The sequence below is a fragment of the Fukomys damarensis genome, unplaced genomic scaffold (genome assembly GCF_012274545.1).
Source record: "Fukomys damarensis isolate Sample0158 unplaced genomic scaffold, DMR_v1.0_HiC HiC_scaffold_2, whole genome shotgun sequence".
Taxonomy (NCBI): Eukaryota; Metazoa; Chordata; class Mammalia; order Rodentia; family Bathyergidae; genus Fukomys; species Fukomys damarensis.
The window spans coordinates 18,617,978-18,642,572 of NW_022900914.1; the positions used below are offsets into that span (position 1 = coordinate 18,617,978).

Here is a 24,595-nt window from a genome sequence, read left to right on the forward strand (position 1 = left end):
ATCTAGACCTCATTAAACTCTGATGGCACCTCTGTCTAGTCTACCCAACACAAGCAGCCTCCTCATTCCATAAATATACCAAAAATGCTCTTGCCTCTGGGCTTATTAATTGGCTGCTCCCTGGGACTAGGCATATTATTCTTCTCTCAGATTCTTGCATGTTTCCTTCAAGTCTGATGTTCCACCTTCTCTATAAGATTCTGACATTTCATTTAAATTCTATCTCCTTGTATCCTACATTGCTAACCTTATCTTTTTTGTTTATAACAAAAGTCTTATACCTATTTATGCTTATTGTCTACATCTTCTAAATGATAAATCCCATGATAAAAATGGATTTTTGTTCATTGGATTCCTAACATCAGAACTGACCAGGAACAGTATTTGTTGACTTTTGAATAGCCAAATGAGCCCTTATCAAATGCTTATAACCTAAGGTCACTCAAAACCAATTTAAGTGACGATAAACAGCAAAGGCATAAATAATCAAATAATGGAGACTTCAGGATAAACCAACAGTTTAAAGTTATCTAAAAGAGGCAAATTTAGAAAATATGTCCCTCATAACTTTTATCATTTCTAAAGTATCTACTCTGAGAAAGGCTTTGTGCTTTAAACATATAACCTTTAAATTAAAAAAAACCCAAAAACTAGATGTATTCATGCCCCTCCTTGTATTAAGAAAAAATAGATTAAATAACAGTCTCCAAAATCTCTCATGTACAATGGGGAGAATATAAACAAGTATGATTCCAAAGAACCTGCTTACTCTTTATCACATTTCTTCCTTTTTTGAGGAGTTATTAAGGTTGAGAAACTAGATTCTAAACAGTGTGTAGCTCTTCTTGCTTCCGGTAAGTAGAGTCAGAGTCCTGAAACATTAGAACTAGGTCATAAACTGCTTCCTTACATTGTACTCATCCAATCTGCAGAAAGGCAGGCTCAACTTTGGGGCTGGCCTCCCTATTCCTTCTCTCGAGGCTTAAGTGCCCTCCAACTGTGATGACCTAACATGATAAAAATAAGTAAAAAACAAATCATCTGGTTAAAACTCAAAAATAACATTTCAAGAGCAAATACTGAATCTAGTCTAATATTAAAGTTAATACTATTTGCCTATGGCTATTAAATCATTACATGTAGTCTACACTCCATAGTGCATGCTTGGATTTCACAGTGGTTAATCAAATAAATCTGTATAAATGACTGACTTCATATCTTTAAACTAGGAGAAAAAGTCACCAATTAATCTTAGGTATTCCTGAAAACATTCCTCCAAATACCAGGGACATTGAACCAGTAGTTTCAGTCACTGCCACATGATGTTGGCTCAGTCATGTCCCTTTCTCCAGGCCTACTTGGCTGTTTTTAAATAAGTAGATTGGATACCCTTAGAGATACATCAGTATCCTTAGAATACATCAGTTTTTACATTATGTAATCTACCTTGAAAGACTTTATATTTACATAATTTACATACAACCTAAAACTCCTTATCTTTTCATGTCAAATCTAGAAAGAATTACAAAGTCAAGCTGCCTCATTCCAGCAGGTCTCAGCAAAAGCTGCTTGTCAGGGAACTGACATCTGAAACTTCTTTGGATACAACTGCCTCAGCACTCTGAAACTGCATCTAAGTACAGCCAACATTACTACTCATTTTCAACCCAAGGACCTCTCACTACAGTCAGGACTTGACATAGAAGGTAATAGGAAACTTTTACCCTTTTATAAGAACTTGTGGGAAAAAGTACTTCCCAAGTAAGATGATGATAAAATACAAAGTATTTTTCTATGGAAAGTATAAGCTAAACAATAATCACTAATGTCTTGAGAAATACTGCCCTCTAAAATAAATACATGAAAAAATAATACACTTGTGGGCTATGTAAGGCATTTTTTCTTTATTTTTCAGTTTATCTTAGTAATGCCAGAAAAATAACAGCCATTATTTTCATTTTAAACGCAAACCAAATACTGCTGCACACATAATACAAAGATTACCTACGAACATGATTAGGTACAAAGGCCATATTAGATGTATAGACCACACTTTGTTCTTACATCAAAGTAAGACAGCATATTTTTTGACAATAATTTTAGCAAATAACTGTGCTACTACACAAAGGCAAATACACATATATACACAGACACATCTTAACTAAAATTATACATGTCACTTTGACAAACAAATTCTCTGGTGGCTTCACCAGATATTTGCATCCCCAATTCCCTGCCCTAATCCCACCCCCAAATGCTGACTTGATCTGAAGAAAAAAATTAGAGATGTTCTTAATTAAAGGCACATTTGGTAGCTACTGAAAAGTGGCATGCATCTGGCACAGGTGCACTCTCTAAGCCACACCACATGTAACTTCCACCTTTTTATGCATCTTGATTCTGAGTGGTAGTCCAGTGTGACCCACCTTTAGCTAACTTGCTTTATAATTTTGCAGCAACAGGCTACTTAATGCACTATTTTCATTAAAGGCAAAAGGGAAATTTGCTCACAGTTGACAGAAAATGCACTTTACGGTGTCAAAAATGGAAAATAAGGCATGAAAAGAAGTTACAAGTGCTTTTGTTGTTTAGATTTATCATATAGACTTCATGCTTTTCTTAACTAGAGCTCAGAATATTTTTGGCTCATGTGTAAGGGATTATGAAATGATTTTAAAAGTTAGTAATGAGATGTTTTAAAAGAAAAAAAATTGAATAAAATCATCACTTTCCCTTATAATTTCACTGCATAATTCTTTCAGCCAAACTGATAATTAACTTCATGATACATATTTACTTGTAAAGACTTATGTGCAATACAATAGGACCTACACTTGTATAAGAGTCACACAATATAGGCCAAAAGAATAAGTAAACCTACCCACAGCAGCAGAACACCAAGAAATAAGTGGTTAAATTGTTTTTGAATCTAAAGGAAAAGAGATTTCCCTCAATATATACAACACTAATTGGGACAACTCTCCCATTTGTTTTGCTGAGCCACTTAAAAAAAAAATACTGAAGTAGGCTAAACTTGAGAATCACAAGGTCATTATCATAAATACCATGTAATATTTGGTTTGAATAAAGTAATTGATCATTAAAAAACATTAAGGAAGAACTTAGAACTATAATGTAGCCTCCAACTGACATAGTATTTGTTTACTAGACTGTTCTGTTGATTATGATTGTTGGTATGGCCTACTCTCTGCTTAACTCACATCCCTTGAATTGTTAGAGAGTAGTAATATACTAAACACATAATTTGATGCTCAACAAAACTTAAACTAAGCAAAATTTTGATGCTTGTATATTTCCTGACCATAGTAATATTAAAATAGATTTGGAGCACTGGGAAGAGAAAATCTTGGTCTGTCAATAAATTTCCTGTTTTTAGAAGTGTCCTGTTTTTAGAAGTGCTTAGATAAGGCTTTCCTTTCTGTTATATTGGTTATGAGCCCACAAGATTCAGCCTGGAAATTTTTTTCATTCTGTGATCCAAAGATAATGAAACATTTAGAAATATTCCTGTTTCTTAATGTTCCACGTTTTGGAATGTGGTTGACAAAGTCATGCTGCACTGACTGCCTTGTAATGTCCTAGAGCCCAAAGCAGAATTCTGTGATGATACATTTACTTTCACTTCTTGTCCTTCATTAGGTATATTTCAATTACTACTAATGATAAACTTGTCTGCTAGTTTAAGACAAATTAACCACAAGAAGGATACAGTTTTCCTACCTCCACCTAAAGGCATCCAATTGGAATTTTTCAAATCAGTCACAACTGCAGAAAATATTTTTGCTCATATATCACATTTTGGAATAAAAATATCCTCCTCATTCACAATGCATATAAAACTGTTGCACAGTGAAGTGGTCTACTAGAACCACTGGGTAGAAGAATGGTCCCTTTTGGGAGAAAAATGATTATAGAACTCTGAATCTGTTTTTTTTCCTCTGTACAGGATCAAGCAGGTTGAAAGGGGTCATCACCTTATTGAGGGCTAGCATGTTAGCCAGAAAACATACTGAATGGTGTGCAATATGATTTCTGTCTAGTTCTCATTTGGAGTGGGGATGGAACAATTAAAAAGAAGTGGTAAATAAGCCATAAAAGGGGAAATTATAGGATATTTAGGATGGCCCAGTAAAAAGTCATAGGAGATTTTGGAATGTGTATCACCACTAATTATAGCAGCATTAATAAGTATGTTTACATAAATATTTGTTGAATGGTTTTATGGACACTTTGCAATCAAGAGGGGATTTGTAATTAATTTTTAAGGATATTTTCAGAAGAGGGGACATTTTACGAATACATTCCTGTTATAATAGGAATGGTACAGACATTAAACAAAAAAGATTCAACAAATAAGAAAGGATATAGTATGATGGACTGCTTAATGATGGTACAGTTAACATCTGCTGTTCTTAAAGGAGTATACTTTACTACTGTGATGTACATTTAATGCGTTAATAAATATCACAAAAATTATTAAAGTATTAGTTTTCCACCATGACGCAGCACTTCTACAACTGTCTCTAATGACGTGGTTAACAGGAAATGTTGCTTCATTATTCAGGACACATGCAGATAGGTAACTGATGAACTGATGACTGTCTAAGGATGGAACACTGCACATTTCACAGACATTATAGTGGAGATTAATAAAAACTTTCTCTTCGACAAGTTGCATGCATTTCAGTCATAGTATTTGTTAAGACTCAGAAGAGCAGTACATAGGCTTTATGAATAACCCGTCTCATATTAATGATGTAGGCAGATGAACTGTTATGAGTATGACATACTATGAATGGTTGTGACAGACCTCAAGCAAGGTAGAATGTTCAGTATAAACCTTAACAAACTGTATATGTGTTGCTTAAGAAATTAAAAAACCTACAGCTCTGCTAAAAAAATACCCACCCTTCTTTAACCAAATTATTTTCCTACATGCCAAACTGCAACTTTGGATCATTCTTTAAAGTCAATACATATATTCACAATTAGATACCAAAGCGTACCACAATACGTGCCTCTATGCTTAGTGTTTGTGTGTTTTTCAACTGAAAAAAATAGGAACCGACCATTTTCTTCGTATAATAATATATGCCAGCCAGACAAAGTATTTGTATCTTTATTCAATTAAATTAAAACAGACCTGCTAGGTATATTATATAACATTCACTATATACACATGATTTAGGTATGCAAGATAATTCTAGGAATGCAGATTACTTGACTATTAGTAAAACATGAATGGTGTCAGTGATGCCCAGCAAATGCGCCTTTTCACATTGGGTGCCTATGTTTCCATATGTTGTTAAAAGGGACAGCTATGAGGCAGGGCATGGATTACCAGTAAACCTTTGTGGGAGAAGGGGGGGAAATGACAATCTAGCGTAGAGTAACAGTCTCCTAAATGTAAATAATACACTTGACAGTTAACATGTTAAAAAAAGTTTTTCCATCATGTTAATGACACAAAACTTTTCTTCTTTGAAGGCAACACCACATTTTGTTTGTGTGGGGGTAGGTAGGGAATGTTCTTAAAATTGGTATAATTATTCTTAAGACAACAACAATAACAACAACAACAAAAAAGTACCTCTTTGGTGAAGCCTCGGTACCCATTCAATTCACTGTAATAATCTGTAAACAGGACTGCAGTACAGTGCTGGGGCCTTGATTTCAACAAGGTCAGGTACCACAGCCTTTCCTCACAGTCCTTTGATTTTTAAGAAAATATTCTAAAGTAGAAGAGTAAAGCAAAGGAGAACAGAGGAGGACAGTAAGATCCCTGTTTAAGATTTTTTAAAAAGTGCATAATATTTTGAATTACAAAAACTGTTGTCACGTGGGCCTGCTGGACACTACACTGTTTTCATCCCTTCAACGATAAAGATCACTTCACAAAATGAGGGTTCTTGCCTATTGGCCAGAAAAAGTCCCTTCAGTTGATTTTCAGATGCAATCAGTTGTCCAATTCTTCTAGATCAGTCTTTCCACATATTCTATACTGGAATACCATTTCAACTTATAATTAATGTCTAGGTTAAAATTCACTGTCTTAAACTGCATCTTGAAGTAGAGTCATTAGTGTTTGGAGTTCTAGTTTTAACTCCTCAGTGCTGGCATGCTCAGTGCATCCATTGCCAGCAATGGATTTGGGCTAGGAAACTGTACATCCCAGTATAGAGGAACTCAGGAAGAATGGGCATTCTCCAACAGTGGTGGTCCATCTCTGTGCATGGATGGGTGTGTGTGCTCCCTTTTGTAAGTTTTGGGAGGGAGTTTAGGGATATGTTGAGAAGTGCTTTGTCGTGGAGGAACAGGCGGCCCAGCAATGGGATGGAGGTCCACTTCTTGTGTCAATGGTGGTGACGGCAGATGCCTTCTTGTGCCATGAGGAGAAGGGGTTTGAGGAAGAGGTGGTGTAAAAGGGGAAGGGCTGTTTGGGAAGAAGGCATTGCCATGGTCACTCTTTTTGCCCAAAGGGGGAGGTTGGAGATGTAGTGGTGAGCTTGAGAAAACATCAGGTGTCCTCACAGGCTCTCGTGGTGGTAATAAGGGAGGGCTCTCAGGAGGGTCTGATATAGAGGTCCGGTCTGATATTGAGTAGCGTGGTGAATAGGCTTTTGATGTGGGTTGCCTAGGAGGAATGGCTGGGGGGCTGTCCAAGTGCTTAGACATAATCTAACAAATGAGAAAAGAATAAAACATACTTATTAATAATTGAATTACTGTACTACCATGAATAAATTAAGAATTTGGGCTTTTCAAACATACTATTGGCAGAATACTAGGTGTAGAACAGCAAGTTTTGTCCTGTTTTAAATAATTAGTATTGACAAATCACAGGAAAAAATATTAATTTTGCTAATGTTAAATTTTTACCTTGTTTTGTTTCTCAGAATTTTGTTTGCTGTTGCTTGCCTACTGTGAAGTATAATTTCTGATTTAGTGTATATTACCCATTAATTTTTCAATTTCATTTTACTGTATAATATTTCATGAAATTCTGTAAAAAATATCTTGGCTTATCCAGGTGCTCCACTCTCTGGACAGCGTAAGAACAAATGAATTAAGTTAACAGCTGGCAAAATAAGTACATAAATTTTTAATAAATTAAAAAAGATGAAACAAATAGTCATTATGAGCCTTTAGGGTCTCTTCCAATCTATAGTTTTCATGAAAACCCCATTTTGAGACATGCTAGGTCCCCTATAGACTTAGATAAGTAACTTTAGCATATGCAAAGATTAGGTTTCACTTGTCATATACTTTTATGCAAATCATCTTTGTACCTCCCCCACTCCCCTGTATGTTTTTAAAGAACTGCTTGAGGGCCAGGGATTTAGCTCAGTGGTGCCATTGCCTGCCTTGAAAGCACAAGTTCCCCAGTTCCATCCCCAGTACCGAAAGAAAGAAAAAGAAAAGAAAAGAAAGAAGTGCTTGAGATTACTCTTAATTTATAGATTAAAACTTGTTTTTTTTCTTGACAATACCCATAACTTTAGGTTTTCAAGGGTTTTGCAAACATACTGAAAAACTACCTTTAGAAAAAAAGAAACATTCTGCATGCTAAATCCATATTTCATCTTTGTTTAAACTATTCAGTACAATTACTCTGAAATGTTAACTTATTCCAGTAAGAAATAAACTAGACATAAACAATTGACTATAATGTAACTATAATGATTCTAATTTCCAGATAACAAGATTTTCTACTTTACCTTAGATGGCGAAGATTCAGCTGGGGCAGACTCTGGTCGTCTTCGTGGAGGAACAGGCGGGGGGATGGGCACTTCATCAGTACCCTTGGTTAAACTTATAGATGATACAGAAGCAGATCCTGTAGGATGTTAAATTTCAAAAAAAGTTTATGGGAATTTCATTTCACTCATTAATCTTGAGAAGGCTTAGCTGAAAACTGCTAATATTTATTAAAAGAAATGTGTAAAAGTATAGAAAACACTTTATAACCAATACCCAATAGTATTTCATTAAAGGAAACTGCTATAAATACATGCAGAAATGTCTTAGCAGAATTTTTAGAGAAAAGCTGCCAAAGATGTCGTTATTTTGCTTCTTGAACAAAATAACATTCTAACAAAATAATGTTTACTCTATTCCTGGAACTTTTAATTGGGTCTGATTCTCAGATTTATATTGAAAAGGTATTTGGAAATCTTTGGAATAGTAATTTTTGTTAAGCTTTGAGATGAGCTCATTTTTTTCCTTCTAATTTATTAGTAGAGAATTTCCCTAGCCTTAATTAGTTGGAACTGTCTAATCTTAAGCACTCTCTCCAATGTCCCTCCCCAGCAATTAAAGGATGCAGGGGGAAGAATCTAGTGTCTAGGTGGGCCTCTCCTTGTTTTTGCTTGGGCTATAGGCTCTCTTGGGCATGGAAGGAAATCAGGCTCATCAGATCTAATCTAAAAACTAACTGGGGCCAGGGATTTAGCTCAGTGGTGCTGCCGTCTGCCTTGCAAGGGCAAGGACCCAAGTTCTATCCCTGGTACCAAAAAAATAAAAATAAAAAAATAAAAAATAAAAACTAGGGGCTAGGGATTTGGCTCAGTGGTTCTGTCCCCTGCCTTGGAAGTGCAAAGGCCAGAGTTTGATCTCCACTACCAAACAAACAAAATTCCCCAAAACAAAAAACTAACTGTAATGGAGTTATTCAAGATGACTAGGGCAACTTTGATATGAACACAGGTATACTAAAATCTAGTGACCCTGATTTAGTAATTAGTTAATGAACTGGCACAAAAAAATGGTAAATAAAGCTTCTAACTGAAACCTATCTTACAGACATTAAAAAGGGTGTAATATAAGACAGTACATATGTAAAGTCAACTACATAAAAACTAAAATATATGAAAATATTTATAGAAACAATCACTCAAAATTATACTTGGCAAATTCTTTTTATTCCTTTAAGCATTAAATTTTTATTGTCAATCAAATGTTACATCAATATAGAACTAAAAGTAATTCATGTACTGCTATCATTAAAATGATCACTATTTTGATCATCGGCTTAAATTTAGCTTATAACTAACATTTTTTTATTGCACGTATTAAGTCATTTGCAAGAAAAGGCAACAAAATAATTTATTGGTTTAAAATAATTAAAATAGGATTTAATGAAATAAAAGTTTAAAACTAGCAGCAAACAGCTTCAGTAGAGCTTTGTTTATCTGTGATGAATATTTAGGCTTTCTAATTTAAATAGTTACAAGATAATCCTTCTAAAGTCAAAAGCAGTTCTTTGCTATAATCTCTGCTGTCACTAGGCTAAGTATGTTTTGTTATTTAGACACCGCATGTAGCTGCCAGCATTCTCATATGCGCATGCATGCTCTTGCTTTCTTTTTCAAAGTTGAGCATTAAAATACATTTAGAAATCTATAGTTGGAAAAGAGAAATGGTTAAATGTAGAAGCCACTCATTTAATATGTTCTTTTAAAAGAGAAAAAAGGTTTTACCAAAAGCATGAAAAGTATATAAAATTAAGCAAATCATTTATGATCAAAGGATAGCATAAGTGAAGGCCTCATTACTAAGATGGTACAAGCAGGTACCAATGCTGCCAGACCCAAGGAGAGTTTTAGCAGGAAAGGTCATACTTGGTTTGATTTTTAAAGCCAAAGCAAAAATTATGAGTCTTAATCCAAATATACTAACTTGGGCCATGGGGCAGTGTAACTTGGATAAAGATGGTATCGCTGCCTGTGAAAGGAAACAAGAAAAAGTAGATTTTTATATATATATATATATTCAATTCATCTGTAAAAATTTATAATGAAAATGTTACTCTTGTCATTCTAGTTTTAAAGAATGCTGTAAATTTTTAGCAAAAGCTCATTACTACTTACTTTTGAGAAGAAAAATTAATTAAATCCAGTTAATGTCAGACTGGAAGTTTCGAAGATTCCTTTTGGATTTACTACTTGATGCCATACTTATTAAATGAAAAATGTTCATGAGAAAACTATCTTATATTACTGGGAGATTTCTAAAAACGTATAAATCTAATTCAAGTGAAGAATTTAGCTGAACACAGAAATACATCATTAACTAAAGATTATTTTGAAAATCCAAACTTGTGAAACAACTTTTATATACTTTGAAAAATAAAAGTGAGTTTCTTACTAATATTAATATATATCTCTGAAAGAATGTTTTTGGGCATATATTCTCATTACAAAATAGCTACAGCTTTGGACATGAAAACAAGCTTGAAAATGAAATAGCTTTTTCCTTCTGTACTCAAAAAAAAACATTTTAAAAAATCATTATGCATTAAATGCTTGGACATATTTTATATAGGAAACTCCCTGATAAATTTAGTATTTCTGACTTCAACAGTACTAAAATCTTTTAGGAAAAAAAGTAAAATCATAAGCCAAAGCCCCAAAAACATTAAAGTAGGACTGAGACGGAACACTAGATGTCCTATACTTGGTTCTAAATCAGTAGAACTATTTATGTTACACTGCCTCAGATCACCAACACATGAAATGGATAATGCATGAGATTAATTAATTCCCATAACACTAGACTCAGGTGATTATGAAAATTTTGCATTTCCCTTTCTTATATTTTTTGCATAATATGCAGTAACTCAAATAATTTGGAACATTGTTTATTCCAGTTATTTGGACAGAGGAGGGTAATTTTACATTCCATAATTTGACTTCTGTTCTTTGACTGCTTACAAAGATATATTGATTTCCCAGGTGGTCCCATATTAAGATAATCTGTTATATTATCTCCTTTCCATATGTATTGATATTTATTTGAAGCCCATGATTACTAAGTGTAGTAATTCAGTTTATTCTATTATTTTTCAGAAGATTAAAATACATTTGTGTATTCAAATCACATGAAGCTGTTGCCCTGTCAATGATTTTCTTCATAATTTGGCACCTACGACAAAACAGGGGTAAGAGGGTATCCAACTCTAGTGTTTACCTACTTACGTAATTCTTACTTTTCTTGAACAGGAAATAAATGTACTGTCTGGAGATAAGCCTCAAGAACGTGGAAGTATATTTAGTATAGTAAATAGACAAAATAAAAACACAAAGCTCATGACTGCCACAAACTGCAGACTTTTTGAAAGAATAATTATACATATGCATACACACTTGTGTAATATAGACATAAACTTGGCTTTGATATACAACACAAGTTTAGGTTCATTGTTTTGGTAAATTTAGGGCAATTCTTTGATTTCTTTAACTGTTTGATCTTGCTGCCTGGAAAATGGTATAAAATATTCTTTCAAGCCAGTTGTTACAGTGCATCCCCGTAATTACAGCACTCCAGGAGGCTGAGGCAGGAGGAGCAACAGGTTTGAACCCAGCCTGGGCAATTTAGCAATTTGTGTAATTCAGACCTGTCTCGACTAATTTAGACCTATCTCAAAAAAATATAAAAGGGCTGGGATGCTGTTCAGCATGAACACTGTGTATTTAGTACCCAGTGCTGGAAAAAAAAATTTACATGTTCTCTTAAAAATCTGTATGCCAGATGCTGGGTGTGGTGGCACATACCTCTAATCCCAGCGCTTGGGAGGGAGAGGCAGAAGGACTGCTGCAAAAGTTTGAGGCCAGCCTGGACTACATAGGGAGACCCTGGCTTAAAACAAACAAACAAACCCTGGGGATGTAGCTCAGTGACACTGCATCTGCCTGGCAAGCTGGCAAGATCCTGAGTTTGAGTTCCGGTACTGCAGGGAAAAATGTGTGTGTGTGATATATATGCCAGAAATTCTTATCATAGAAACTAAACAAACTGACTAATGATGACTTAGGAGTTAAATCCAATTCATTAAAAAACACTGTGCTATTACTCTGTTAAGTAAATCCCAGATAACAGACCTATGGTTCTCAATCTTGACTGCTCATTAGTTGCCTCTGGAATTTTTTTGTGTTGCGGGAGGTTAGGTTAGCGAGGAGAGGGTCTCACTATGTAATTCAGGGTCGTCTTGAACTCGCTTTATACTCCAGGCTGGCCTCAAACTCTTGGTGATCCTCCTGTTTCAGCCTTCTGAGTGTTGCAGTTATAGTCATGTGCCACCATGCTCAGTTTCCCCTGGAAAATTTTTAACAATACTCATGCCCAGGTAGCTAATAACAGTGAAGCTCCCTAAGGTACTGTACTACAGTCAAGTTGAAACCACAGTAGAAGATACTCCTCAGTTTATAAAGGAGTCATTTTTGGAAAAGAAGCCTTTTCCTGAAGGAAAAAAATTGTGTAAGTGATAGATAACATCTTAAACTCATAAAACTCAGATAAATATATCTGAGATTACAAACTTGTCACCTGCAACAGTCTTCCTTGAAGAGCCTAGCATTACAGCTTGAAATGCCTGCAATACATCTTTGGCTTGCAAGGCTTTCTTCACTAAGGGATATGATAAAGCTCATCTATAAACAGAGACCAGGCTCCCTTTTAACACCAGGATATCTTCAAACAGAAAGGTAAAAAAGGCATTTCCTCATTTTCTCCTGTTACATGCAGAAATAAAGCAGTAAACCAGTGGTCTTTTTTCTTTTCTCAGCCATTGTCAGAATCACCTCACAAGTGGACCAGGCCAGGTCAAGGTGAACAGCAGTGCTTTCACTGTGGGAAGCATGTGGTTGCACCAAGTAGGTGGCTGTTTCCCTTCCTTGTCTTTACCACAAAGCTATCGATGGCCATTCTCGCCTATTCTGAGGTCACCTTTCTGTACACTTCTATAGCATTGTGTCTTCATCACTCACTGGACATTTAACTGTGATTTTTCCTAGTGGCATCATTATTTTTCATATCAGTAAAATTGTAAAATTTCTCAGAGAAGGGCCAGGGATTTAGCTCAGCGGTTCGGTGGCCTGCCTTGCAAGCGCAAGGACCTGAGTTCAACCCCCGGTACCAAAAAAAAAAAAAAATTCTCAGAGAAGAATTATTTTTCTTATTAGCAAGAGGTAAGACATGCAAGAAAGAATTATAGGCTTAAAGATGGATTATTTTGGGGGAAAAGTACTATAAGAGGCAAAAGAAAAAAAGAGTAGGATTATTGCTGATTAAAAAAAAAGTCTAGTCAAACTTTGCCTTTTGACTTTTGGAAACATAGGCAATGGGATTTTCTGCAGCTTTGTACCGAGTGGAATGTGTATAGATGACACGAGACTATAGTCTAGGCAGCTCTTTCCTGCCAGCCACTGAAATAGATAGGAAGTGGGGATTCTGTCTAGTGGCAACACAGTAGGTAGTAAGTTGGAGGCTCTGACAATCCCCACAGCAACAGGATCTGTTCCGTAGTCGTTAGTACACACAGGCTGCTGCTAGGTTTTAAGTAAGGAATTAATTGAGCACTTGAATGGTTTTGTATTGGACTGGATTACTTGACTTCAAAATCATTTCTTTTCAGTTTCTCCAAAGACAAAAGAAAAAGAAAAAGAAACTGAAAAACTCTCAAGTCTAAGATTACAAAGCCTAACTCCTAGAACAGTGTTTTTCTCCACTTGTCAGTTTGCAGCATAAAACAAAGCACTGATTCAGAGCACTGAGTTTGGGAACATCTTTTTCCCTGTTTAATGAATCAGTTACAGATTTAACACTAGCAGAGAAAATGTGTTCATCTCCTGTTTTTCTACCTTTTCCATTTTTAGTGATTTAAACTAAAAGAAGCAGAATTCACAACTGATAGCATTCAGTAATTCATTTATTTGGGGTTCAGTAATATGGTCTTACAGCTAGCTGCCTGCTCTAGGGAAAGAATCCTGCAAACAGCTAAATAGATCCAACCAATAATGACTTTTGGGAAGGTATACTGAAAAGGTGCTGCTTTTATTTTAATTTACATTGGTGGGGGGGGTAGGGATCGAACTCAGGACCTTGTGCTTGCCAGGCAGGTATAGTGCCACTGAGCTAAATTCCCAGCCTTATTTTCTTAATTTAGAGGGTTGTTAAATTGAAGAGACTAAAAGGGCCTTTAAAAAAAAATCTAGTGTTTATTTGAATCAGCTTATTATATATGTAACGTAACTCCATGATCCTTAGTCATCAAATAAAGCTAAGATATATTAAGACAAATATATTTTATTTTTTTGTGGTACTCAGAATTGAACTCAGGACCTTGTGCTTGCAAGGCAGGCACAGTGCCATTGAGCTAAATCTCCAGACCAAGACAAATACACTTTAAATAGTACAAAGGTAAGACAAGACTGCTGGGTAACTGCAAATGTATGTATACTATAGAAATAAACCAATAGGATTATGGACCAAATCTCAGAACAATATACCTCCAAAAAATTATTGAAAGTAGATTTTTCAGTTAGAGTCTCTGAACTGAAGAAAACCTTAAAAATCTAGTTTGGCTCCGTGAAGGCATAGAGAGCATTGCAGGGTGGGATGCTAAACCAGGATTCCTAACTCCAAGGCCAGTGCCTCCATGATGTTATGTTGCTTCCAGTATTGGATTCTGTCGTCAAATACCAGGCTGGAACTTAACCAGCACACTGAGCTAAGACAGCCAATAAAAAGAACATGTGGAAGTAGTCACAACAGGGAGATAGGTCAAATTTTAATTTAATAATAAATGTAAAAAGTGATGTGTTCTTACAAAAGTTTTAAATTTTTACATGAAACAGATGAGACTATTAACTGTGACCTAGATGTAAATAAAAGGTACACAGGCAGTGTGTACCAGGATACACTGTATATTATCAGGGTACCTCAGGCAGGCTAAGGAAGGGTTAAGTAGAAGTTTGAACGTGACACACTGTAAAATTAGAAGCTGTTGCAGAATTTGGTGGGGAGGGGTTGGCGTATCTTGACTAGTATTAAAATAATTTTGGAAACACAAAACTGACATTCCTTGGAGATTTCTAAGAATGATCTTTGTTTCCTCTTGATATGAGAAATGCATTTGAACACTCAAATGAAGCTTACCAATTTTACCACCAGTCCTTACAGTAACATATAAATTTAAAGAGGGCCGTTCCAGCAGACTTTTTAAAAACTGCAAGTTGCTGGAGTTCAGAATTTATTTTTATAATGATATCTTTTGAAATGCTATCTGACTTGTGTATAAGTTCACACACACAAAAGATCATTGAGACTTTTTTTAACCTCAAGCATGAATAATACTAACAACTGCTTTAAAGCACTTAAAATTTTAGCACCTACTTGAATGAAAAGGGCTTGAATGATCAGAATCAAACACGCTGCAAACATCTGTGGTACTGGAAGCACCAGAAGCAGGAGGAGGTGTTAGCGGTGTTCTTGGAGAATTTGGTGCAGATGCTGTACTTTCTGTTTCACTTTCAGGAATCCTACTATAACTAATTTTCCTTGGCTCCTGCTGTAGAGGTGTGGGATGCCTCATGGTACCTGGTCTTGGGTTTGATGGACGAACACCAGGAGATTTTAGGGGATAGCTATATTTTTTTGGCTGGAGACATATCAAAAGAAACAATACTTTAAACACCATGGTAGAAAGGAATGATTTTCTCTATGTGCTGATAAAATGCAACTAAAAAGCTAGGAAAACCATAAATCAACAATCAGGAAGTAACAATTCTAATCAGACTGTTCAAGTTAAACTCTTATTATTTCATTTTGTTGAAGCTTTGGCAAGCCTCATTGTTAGAAAATGAATTTCTTTAAATTAACTAAGTTTTACCCCATAAACATTATAGTATGTTATTTTAATATCTTTAGGTAAAATTTTTTCTAAAATATATTGTGTATTTCCCTGGCTTTTAAAACAGATTATATGGCACAAATTCAACCTGTTGGAAAAGCCAAGGTAATCATCATGAATTATAATACCTGTGTTGTAATACATGGATGCCATTAGGACTGTTGAGCTTCTTCACAAACGCATCGAACTGCCTAAGTTTTCATCTAAATGTATGTTAATTTTATGGTATTTTCCTTGCAGAGCATCATTTCTCAGTGATATCAGTGTACTTTACTGGACCAGACTAGATACTTATTTCTAATTTGTTTTTAATTCATTTTATTAAAAACTGTTTTAAGGCTTGAAAAAAATTTGCCTGTGAGGCAAATTGCATATGCTTTAATTCAGAGACATGAGATTTACCTTGATCACTTAGAAGCCATTTATGTTTACTTCCTCTTCAGTTTTTTATCAATGAGAGAACATATTCAGATCAGTGAGGTCATGATACTGTACAGTAAGTTTGGCCAGGCACTGACCAATAATACAAAACAGTGGAATGAATGTTTTAAGAAAGTATCTTTAGCCAAGACTATTACTGGTAATGATTCATGGTTAAAAATTCTAATAAATCATTACCTTAAAAAGCTTGAAGTTAACATAAGTAAATTAGTATAAATGCATTAAATTTTATGTCTTTAGAATAAATCTTGAACTTTTTTGTTAAAACCAAAAATAACTTACATATTTGTTCAATTTCATAATTTATCATATAAGCATTCATTCAAGTTAATATTAATTTTCATGTAATTTGAACCAAGAAGGATATTTTATTTATTTATTTATTTATTTTTTGGTTTTTTGAAACAGGGTCTCACTATGTAGTTGAGACTGACCAGGAACTCACTATGTAGCCCAGGCTGGTCTCAAACTCACAGGGATCCTCCTGCCTCAGCCTCCCAAGTGCTGGGATTACAGGTGTGTGCCACAATGCCCGGCTTCTAGGTGTACTTATTAAGCACACTGTGGTTACTTTTAATTATCACATGGGCATTTCATCTGTGAATGCCTTTATAAAAATTAAGTCTATAACATGTACAGTAGTGATGACAACATCAGAGGTACAGGACAAGTGCAAAAAGTATATAAAGGTGCAGATATGAATGCTTACAAATCTTGGAAGAGGCTTAGGGTTTCGTGGTTCTATTTCTAGGGATTTGTTGAAAAGATAATCTGTAAATTCTTTCTCCATGCTATTTCCCATTGGATTCAAGTTTTCAAAGAACTTCTAAAATAAATGCAAAGAAATAATTATTAATAGTGAGTATCTTAAGTTTGAACTTCATGAAAATAATTTATGAAAACTTTTAAGAAAATTTGAATTACTTATTTTAAGTTTTATTCCCCTTTTTTACAAAACAAATGTGGCTTATATCAAGGATGTAATAAATTTAATTAGAAATACATATTCTCAGATAATTCTACTTACTTTGATATCTGATTCTACTCGTAAACAATAAGGCTGATTTTGGTACTGCTGGATCTCTCCTGTTATTTCTGCTACTTTTCTCCTTTTGCTAAAGTTTATTAGCTCTTTCCCATGTCTTTTTAGGACCTCAGGATTGCCTTCTTCTGTTTTCAAGATATTAGTAAGATAAATTCCTAGAAGATAAAATGAAATTATTTTAAAGATTAGCAAGAAAAAGCAAGGTTTTCTTTTTCACTAATTGTAGGCAAAAACACTGTATTCAGTCATTATAACCAAAGAATCAAGACTCCCCCATGCTATGAAAAATTACAAGTTTAGTATATATTAAGAGAAAGATTTTTTTTGTTTTTTGGGTTTTTTTGGTACCAGGGATCAAACTCAGGATCTTGCAATTGCGAGGCAGGTGTGGTGCCAGTGAGCTAAATCCCTGGCCCAAGAGAAAGATTTTTATAAGTATCAAATTCTTCCATGAAAGATAAACTTCATAAATATCTAAAGAAAGACCAAGTTTAATCAGGAATAATAACCAATTTGCCATACCCTGTCCTCCTCCCAAATCACTGTTACTTGATGTAAGTCACAGTTGTTGTTTTCTGGTATTGGACATCAAACTCAGGTTCTTGTGCTTGCGAGGCAGGCGGCAGAACCACCAAGCTAAATCCCCAGCCCTACTCACAGTTTTGTTAAAGGAATTTTAAGAATAATTCTGTTGCTAATGCCCGCCCCCCCGCTTTGGCAAAAGGGAAAAGTGCTAAACTCAGAGGATTATATTTTCTCTTTATTTAATTCTTGAGGTCCAATGAGAGGTTGTTAGGATTTGTAATTTAGAGGTAGTCCTTTTTGGACAGTCTTCCTTGTGGAAATGTGGAAAGATCTGCAAGTCTATCAAATCCAGAACTGTACATAATTTATGTATACTGTATTCTGGTCTTCAGTACTTGTAGATTTAATAGCAACCTGGTAAATGAGCTTCTGTTTCCCTATCACTGTGGGCTGTGCACTAGATGAGGAAGGTAACAGGCACATGCATTCTTTATCCAGCCCTGTGGTACCAGAAGCACTTTAGTTCCCATCCTTTGTGTGATCGTATGCAAACTGTTCAGCATCTCTGTGCCTCAGTTATCTCATCTGTAAAATGAAGATGGGAGGCTGGCTGTGAAAAATAAATGAGTGAATTTTTATAGAGGCTTAGATTAGGGCTTGGCAAAAGTAAGCATTAATTAGCTATGGTTGCAATTGGTGATGCTATTATTATATGCTGCCTATTCTCTGTGTCTGCTTTCCCAAGTAGCAGGAAAAAATGCTTTGAGGAAAAAATAGAAGTGTGGAAATCTGAGTTCATTCACTCCTACAAGAACTGCATTAAGTATTACAGATGCAAAGATCAACAACAAGCACAGTCCCTGATCTCAAGGAGTCCAAAGATTTGAATGTAGGCACTACAGTACAATTTACTAAGTGCTATACAAGAAGGTGGTGTATTAGTAGCAATGCATAATATGCTATGAGGATGCAAGCGAGTTGTGCTTTACCCTACCATAGACTGGTGGGATTAGAAGCAGCATTATAGATGTGGTGATGCCTAGAGTAAGTCTCAACAAGTGAACAGAAGTCTGAAGAGAGTAAGATAGAAGGGCATTCTGAGCAAAGCAGCAATATGTACAATGATTTGTGATGAAGCTTGGAAGGGATACTTGAGAGACAGCATGCTGCTTTGTATGGCTAGACCACAGACAGAGGCTTAGTGCGTGAAATGGAGAAAGAGTAGCAGGATATGAGGGCAGCCATAGGCAAGGGCTAGATCAGTCTCTAAATGCTTCTCTGGTAGAGGCATACTTCTAGATACTAGAATTTTGGGCCACATCCTTGAAAAGATTAAATTACTGAAATCAATATTGACAAGTCAGCAATAATGAAATATGGACACTGCTGTCTGTTTCTCAACATCTAGACCATTCTTCATGATACATTTGTAAGAAAAATTTCTGTGTGTTCTAATAAGCAGAGGCTCTTGAACTTTCAGCCAGTTACATCTTCCTCTACACAATCTGCATGATCCATTTAGCTCAACATTTAGTTTGACAAACAGGTCCCTTTAATAAGTGTGCATGTTGAACATCTTTCCATATTAGTCACTTGTGAAGTTTGTGGACAGAAGCACCTGGATTGAGTCATGAAATGTCTTTTGTTAAAAAGCTTAATTTTTATTTAGTAGATAAAGAGGCAGTTAAAACCATCTTTGCATTCTAGAATGACTTTAGCTTCCTAAAAGTCAGAAGAGCAGTGAGTAAGTTGCTGACAATCTTTGAGAGCTGATGGGGCCTGGCCTGGGGTCTTTGGGGATAGTGAAGGGGATACATATTGGAAAGGTAAGACCCCCTCCACCCCCAGAACTAATTAGCTGGTTTGGCCTAGGGGCAGGGCAGTAGGAAAAAAGACAGCTTTATGCTTGAGTGGCTGAACTGGTGAAGCAGTCTGTGACCAACACTAGGAACACAGGGCATAGGATATTACAGAGGTTAGAAGTACACTTGAACAAAGTTGTGAAAATGCTTACAAGTAGCATCTTAGGATAGTTCAAGATAAAATTTAGAAATTATTTTATGACTAAATGATGGCTAATTAGAAGAACAAATGATCACAGCAGTGGTATACAGACTTTGTAGACATACACAGCACAGTAAAAAATGTTTACACACACAATTAAAAATGCAGAACCTACATATACATATATAAAGACCGGAATATCATAAGTAGTACAGCTTTTTTCCTAATCTTTAAAAAAAATACAAATAGAACATCTAATTCCTGTATTTCACTAGATCATTTTCATACCTGACTACAAAGACTGTTCACATACTTCACTCCAGAGCTATTCCTGGGAAAGAGAAAGCAGAGCATATGACATATAATGAAGAGGAATGAGGTTTCTTTGTTTTTTGCTGATGGCTTTCCCAGCCTCCTCAGGAAAAAGTGGTTTCCCAGGGTTCTAAGATTCCATAGCACTTTGTATCCATAGTTTGATTTACTCATATCTACAGTACAGTGTTATGTTTACATATAGTACTGCACTTCTTTTTTGTCCTTTCAAGAGACTAGAAGCTCTGGGACTGTAACTTGTTTGTCTATTCTTAGCAGGTAGAGGCATTCAACAAATATTTTTGAATAAATGAATATTTTTAAATGAAATATTATTTCAGAACAAGAAAACATTTTGAGACTTAGACCAGTCAGTAATAAATATACCGACAATTCTAAAGTAGCAGGAAAACATAAGCAAATTTTACAAAAACAGGAGGACACAAGATCAGAGCTATATAACAAGAAAGAGCAAAGATAATGCTATAGGCTTGGATGTTGGTATACACAGGAGACACCTGGCTGAGGTACCTATAACCTTTTCTTTCGAGGAAATGTTACTCTGCCCACAGAGCTTTGTAAGGAAATTACCCTACCCCCATCCCATAAATGGTATTACTGCCAGCAAAAAAAATAAGAATTTTGGTAAGATGACACAGGAAATAAAAGTATAAGCTCCTATTCCTAACTCTTCTAAGGGGAAAACGAGCACTCAGAAATTAGGAAAGAATCTTAGAAGAGTTTCTATGAACTAAAATATAGGCAAAATAGAATTCAGAAGCAGCAAAAATCTCTTTCTTTAGGTCAGAAACAAAGAAACATAAAAGACACCTGATTAATTTCAGCAACTGAGAACCTTTAACTTGAGAATAATAACAATCTTCCTAGAGTAGAAAGACTGACAGGGATTATTTTAGATAAACTATTTTAAAATACTGGATCTTCGGTAATCAGGAAAATCAGCACAAGAAGCAGGAAGTCTGGCAAGTGAGCTGACTGTGTACATATCAAACTACCTGCAGTTTTGTATTCACTCACTAAATCACACAGTTCAACTCAAAACACATTTTGGAATGAGACTCTAAATATAGGTCTGAAACTTTTTTTTTCACTTACTATACAATGAAGATCCATAGATCTTTGTGTTTACAGACTTAAGAGACTATTTTGTGTGTGTGTGTGTGTGTGTGTGGTGCTTGAGATTGAAACTGGGGGCTTATGCAGGCTATGCAAGCACTCTACCACTGAGCCTTAGATAGTATTTCCAATCAGGGTGAAGAGGTAGAGAAAGGGACCAAACAGAGTTCAGTGACTAGGCCCTGAGTTTTCTTTGATTTCTGTGTAACAGAGACTGCAGGATATCATGAATGGTATGAATGTAAATTAAAATGAACACAGCAACTATGTATTTTCCACTTTTCTAAGTACATGAACATAGTTCCCAGTACTTGGTAAGTACTCAGGAAATATGTTAATAGAATGGATAAAATAAACATCAGATCCACTCAAATACGTCCCAGCTCCCTTATATGAAGTGGTGTCTTACTCACCACATTTAAAAGTAACTATAGGGCCGGGGACTTAGCTCAGTGGTTCTGCCACCTGCCTCACAAGCACAAGGTCCTGAGTTCGATCCCCGGTACCAAAAAACAAACAAACAAACAAGAAGTAAAAATATAAGCTTTAATTTTTACCAGAAAGAGAAAATAAAGAAACTCAACATTTTTATCAAGAATTTGGGGCTTGGAGTGGTTGTGCACACCTGTAACTCCAACACTTGGGAGGCTGAAGCAGGAGGATTGCTGTGAGTTCAAAGCCAGCCTGAGCTACATAGTGAGTTCAAGGTCAGCCTGAACTTCATAGCAAGACCCTGTCTCACAAAAAATAACGGGGGGAAGGGGGAGGGGCAGCTCCCAGGAAAACTAGAAATGAATAAAAAGTAGTATCACATGATATAAAAACAAAATTAGAGAATTAAAGACCACTGAAGAAAAAAGAAAATTGAATTAAAAATAGAAATGTAAAAGATATTAGAAATAGGAACAAGTAAAACATTTCTATACATATAAGTGAATTTTAGTTTTTTAAAAAATAATGATATTAAACAACTCTATCCCAAGAAAGATGCCTATTCCTATTTTTTTTGTGGTACTGAGTACTACATCCCTGGCACTTTTTATTTTTAATTTTGAGACAAGGTCTCCCTAAGTTGCTCAGGCTGATCTCAAACTTGAGATTTTGTTGCCTCAGCCTCCTGAGTAACTGTTGGATTACAGGCATGTGCCGTTGTGTCTGGCAGGAAAAACACTTCCTTAATAATACAAAAAGCATCTAATCAATGGGGTTTACAATAGAGTGCTCATTTTTATCATCTTTAAACCATTGTTTGGCAGGTTACTGACCAGTTTTATAAGACATAATTCAGAAATAAGATCGCAGGAAGACAATGAATCATTGTTGACATATTAAATATTTAGAAAACCCAAGGAAATTGTTAGAATCAAGGGTAAATAAATACCATCCACAACTAAAGTACCCAAGAAAAATAAGGGAAAATGCTGAGTATCATTAAGTATTCTTTTCAAGTAAATTCACTGTTCCAATCATATTTTGCGGAATTTTCTCTGCCCCACCCCAAAATCATAAAAATTCGTTTAAACAGACAAGACTGGCAAAGAAAAACTGAAGAAACATTAAAGAATCAAATTGGGCTAGGGATTTAGCTCAGTGGTTCCGGCATCTGCCTTGCAAGTGCAAGGGCCCAAGTTCAGTTCCCAGTACAAAAAAAAAGAAGTTGGTCATATATGACCAAATGTGGATTTTCCTGCACTGGCATTACTGGCCTTTGGACCCAGATACATTGTTATGGAGGGTGCACTATAGGGTATTTATCAGACACCTTTCCAATTAGGATAATAAAAATGTCTCTAGACATTGCTAAAAGTTCCCTAAGGGGCAAAAGTTGTCTCCAATTGAGAATCAGTGATAAGGTGACAATCATTAAAAATGTGGCACAGTATAAGAATTCAGTGAGTGACAATATATATTTTTGTCTTTTTTTTTTTTTGGTACCGGGGATCAAAAAATTACTAAGTTAGATGAATTTTCTAAAGCTTCTAACCTTACCTTATAAACAACAGAAAATCATAATAGGAACTATAGATCACAGAGTTCAAAACTAAGCTATATCAATGAATAAAAACCAAAAGGGATATTGATAAGAATATTTACAGCATATATCAAAAAGGTCACAGACAAAAGGGAATGCAAATATTAGGAAAGAATGAAAAACTGGTCATACTAAGCAAAGAATAGACACTGTTACAATAAACAGGTATCAGTTTTTTTTTCGGTGAAAATAATAGAAATTAAGAAAAAGTACCTAAAGTTGGAAACAATGAGATGACATTTGTTTTTAATCATGCATTTCTGGTGATAGCATGACTATAAAGCTTTCAGAAAGCAATCTGGCAATACGTATCAAGAATTAAAAACGACTACGTAGTTCCTCTTCTAGTTATTTATCAAGATGTTATTCTCAACTATAGAAAATTAAAGATATTAATTATAGCATTATTTTGGAAAACCAAAAAAGTTGGAAACGTGTCTAATTATGGGATAAAGGTTAAACAAATTTTCATACTAACTGGAATATTATGTGTTCATTATAAATGATTATTATGAAGATTAATAAAATATAAAAACTAAGATTTTTTTTTTTTTAAAGACAGGGTCTCACTATGTAGTTGAGACTGACCTGGAACTCACTATGGAGCCCAGGCTGGTCTCGAACTCACAGCGATCCTCCTGCCTCAGCCTCCCAAGTGCTGGGATTACAGGCGTGCGCCACCACGGCTGGCAATAAGATGTACTTTGTATATAATGCCATAAAATTACAATTACATACAATCTATATAGAAAAAAGATTAGAAGTAAATACAAAAGTGATTGGTTATGAAGTCTAACCAATAAAATATGGGAAAATATATTAATTGAAGAAAATATCAGAATATAACATGTTATATACAGTATAACAAAACTATATAGAGTAAATATAAATGAAGAAAAGGCTACGAGAAAATTTACCACATACTAAGAAGACTAAATACAAGAGGTTTAGTAAAAGAGATCACAGTTTCTGTGAGCGTTCCAAGAAGGATCACAGAGGCAGAGAAGCCACTGTGAAAGATACAGTACTAAAGACACAAAATACAGGGAGCAAATGGCAGGAAGACAGACGAATCTAGAGAAAGGAACAGATTCAGATGTGGGCGATTCAGTCTTGAAAAAAAAAGGTACATCCTTCTGAGCTAAAAAGCAGGGAGAAAATGACAAAGAGATTTTTTATGTGTCTGCTAAAGGTATGAGTTGTATGACATACAGTATGATTTTTAGCCATGTGAAAGTCTTTTTAGAAATTAATTATAAATGAGTTTGGTCATGCCTCTTCTGTAGAATATTTGGGTTATTAAAATTCAATTTAAAAAGCTGGGCGTGGCGGCACACGCCTGTAATCCCAGCACTCAGGAGGCTGAGGCAGGAGGATCACTGAGTTCAAG

At 35.3% G+C, this 24,595-nt stretch overlaps 2 protein-coding genes across 6 annotated transcripts in view; one reads left to right on the top strand and one right to left on the bottom strand.

Moving 5' to 3' along the window:
* The window catches only part of LOC117286144 (rho guanine nucleotide exchange factor 33-like), a 103,818-nt gene that overhangs the window by 14,047 nt on the left and 65,176 nt on the right, over positions 1 to 24,595 (top strand). The window contains exons 2-3 of one of the 4 annotated variants that reach the window (XM_033763664.1): positions 10,869 to 10,960; positions 12,584 to 12,727. In XM_033763664.1, the coding sequence (XP_033619555.1) occupies positions 10,869 to 10,960; positions 12,584 to 12,630 (139 nt within the window). In that variant the 3' untranslated portion in view covers positions 12,631 to 12,727. Of the gene's footprint in view, positions 1 to 1,516; positions 1,701 to 7,717; positions 7,847 to 10,868; positions 10,961 to 12,583; positions 12,728 to 24,595 lie in introns of those variants that run through there. The other 3 variants (XR_004517271.1, XR_004517274.1, XM_033763663.1) reach the window with 3 other exon arrangements.
* Sos1 (SOS Ras/Rac guanine nucleotide exchange factor 1) overlaps positions 1,868 to 24,595 on the bottom strand; it is a 74,177-nt gene continuing 51,449 nt past the window's right edge. The window contains exons 17-22 of one of the 2 annotated variants that reach the window (XM_033763660.1): positions 17,178 to 17,350; positions 16,860 to 16,976; positions 15,193 to 15,457; positions 9,700 to 9,744; positions 7,740 to 7,858; positions 1,868 to 6,699 (exon numbers count right to left, since the gene is read on the bottom strand). In XM_033763660.1, the coding sequence (XP_033619551.1) occupies positions 6,208 to 6,699; positions 7,740 to 7,858; positions 9,700 to 9,744; positions 15,193 to 15,457; positions 16,860 to 16,976; positions 17,178 to 17,350 (1,211 nt within the window). In that variant the 3' untranslated portion in view covers positions 1,868 to 6,207. The remainder of the gene's footprint in view (positions 6,700 to 7,739; positions 7,859 to 9,699; positions 9,745 to 15,192; positions 15,458 to 16,859; positions 16,977 to 17,177; positions 17,351 to 24,595) is intronic. The other variant, XM_033763661.1, reaches the window with a different exon arrangement.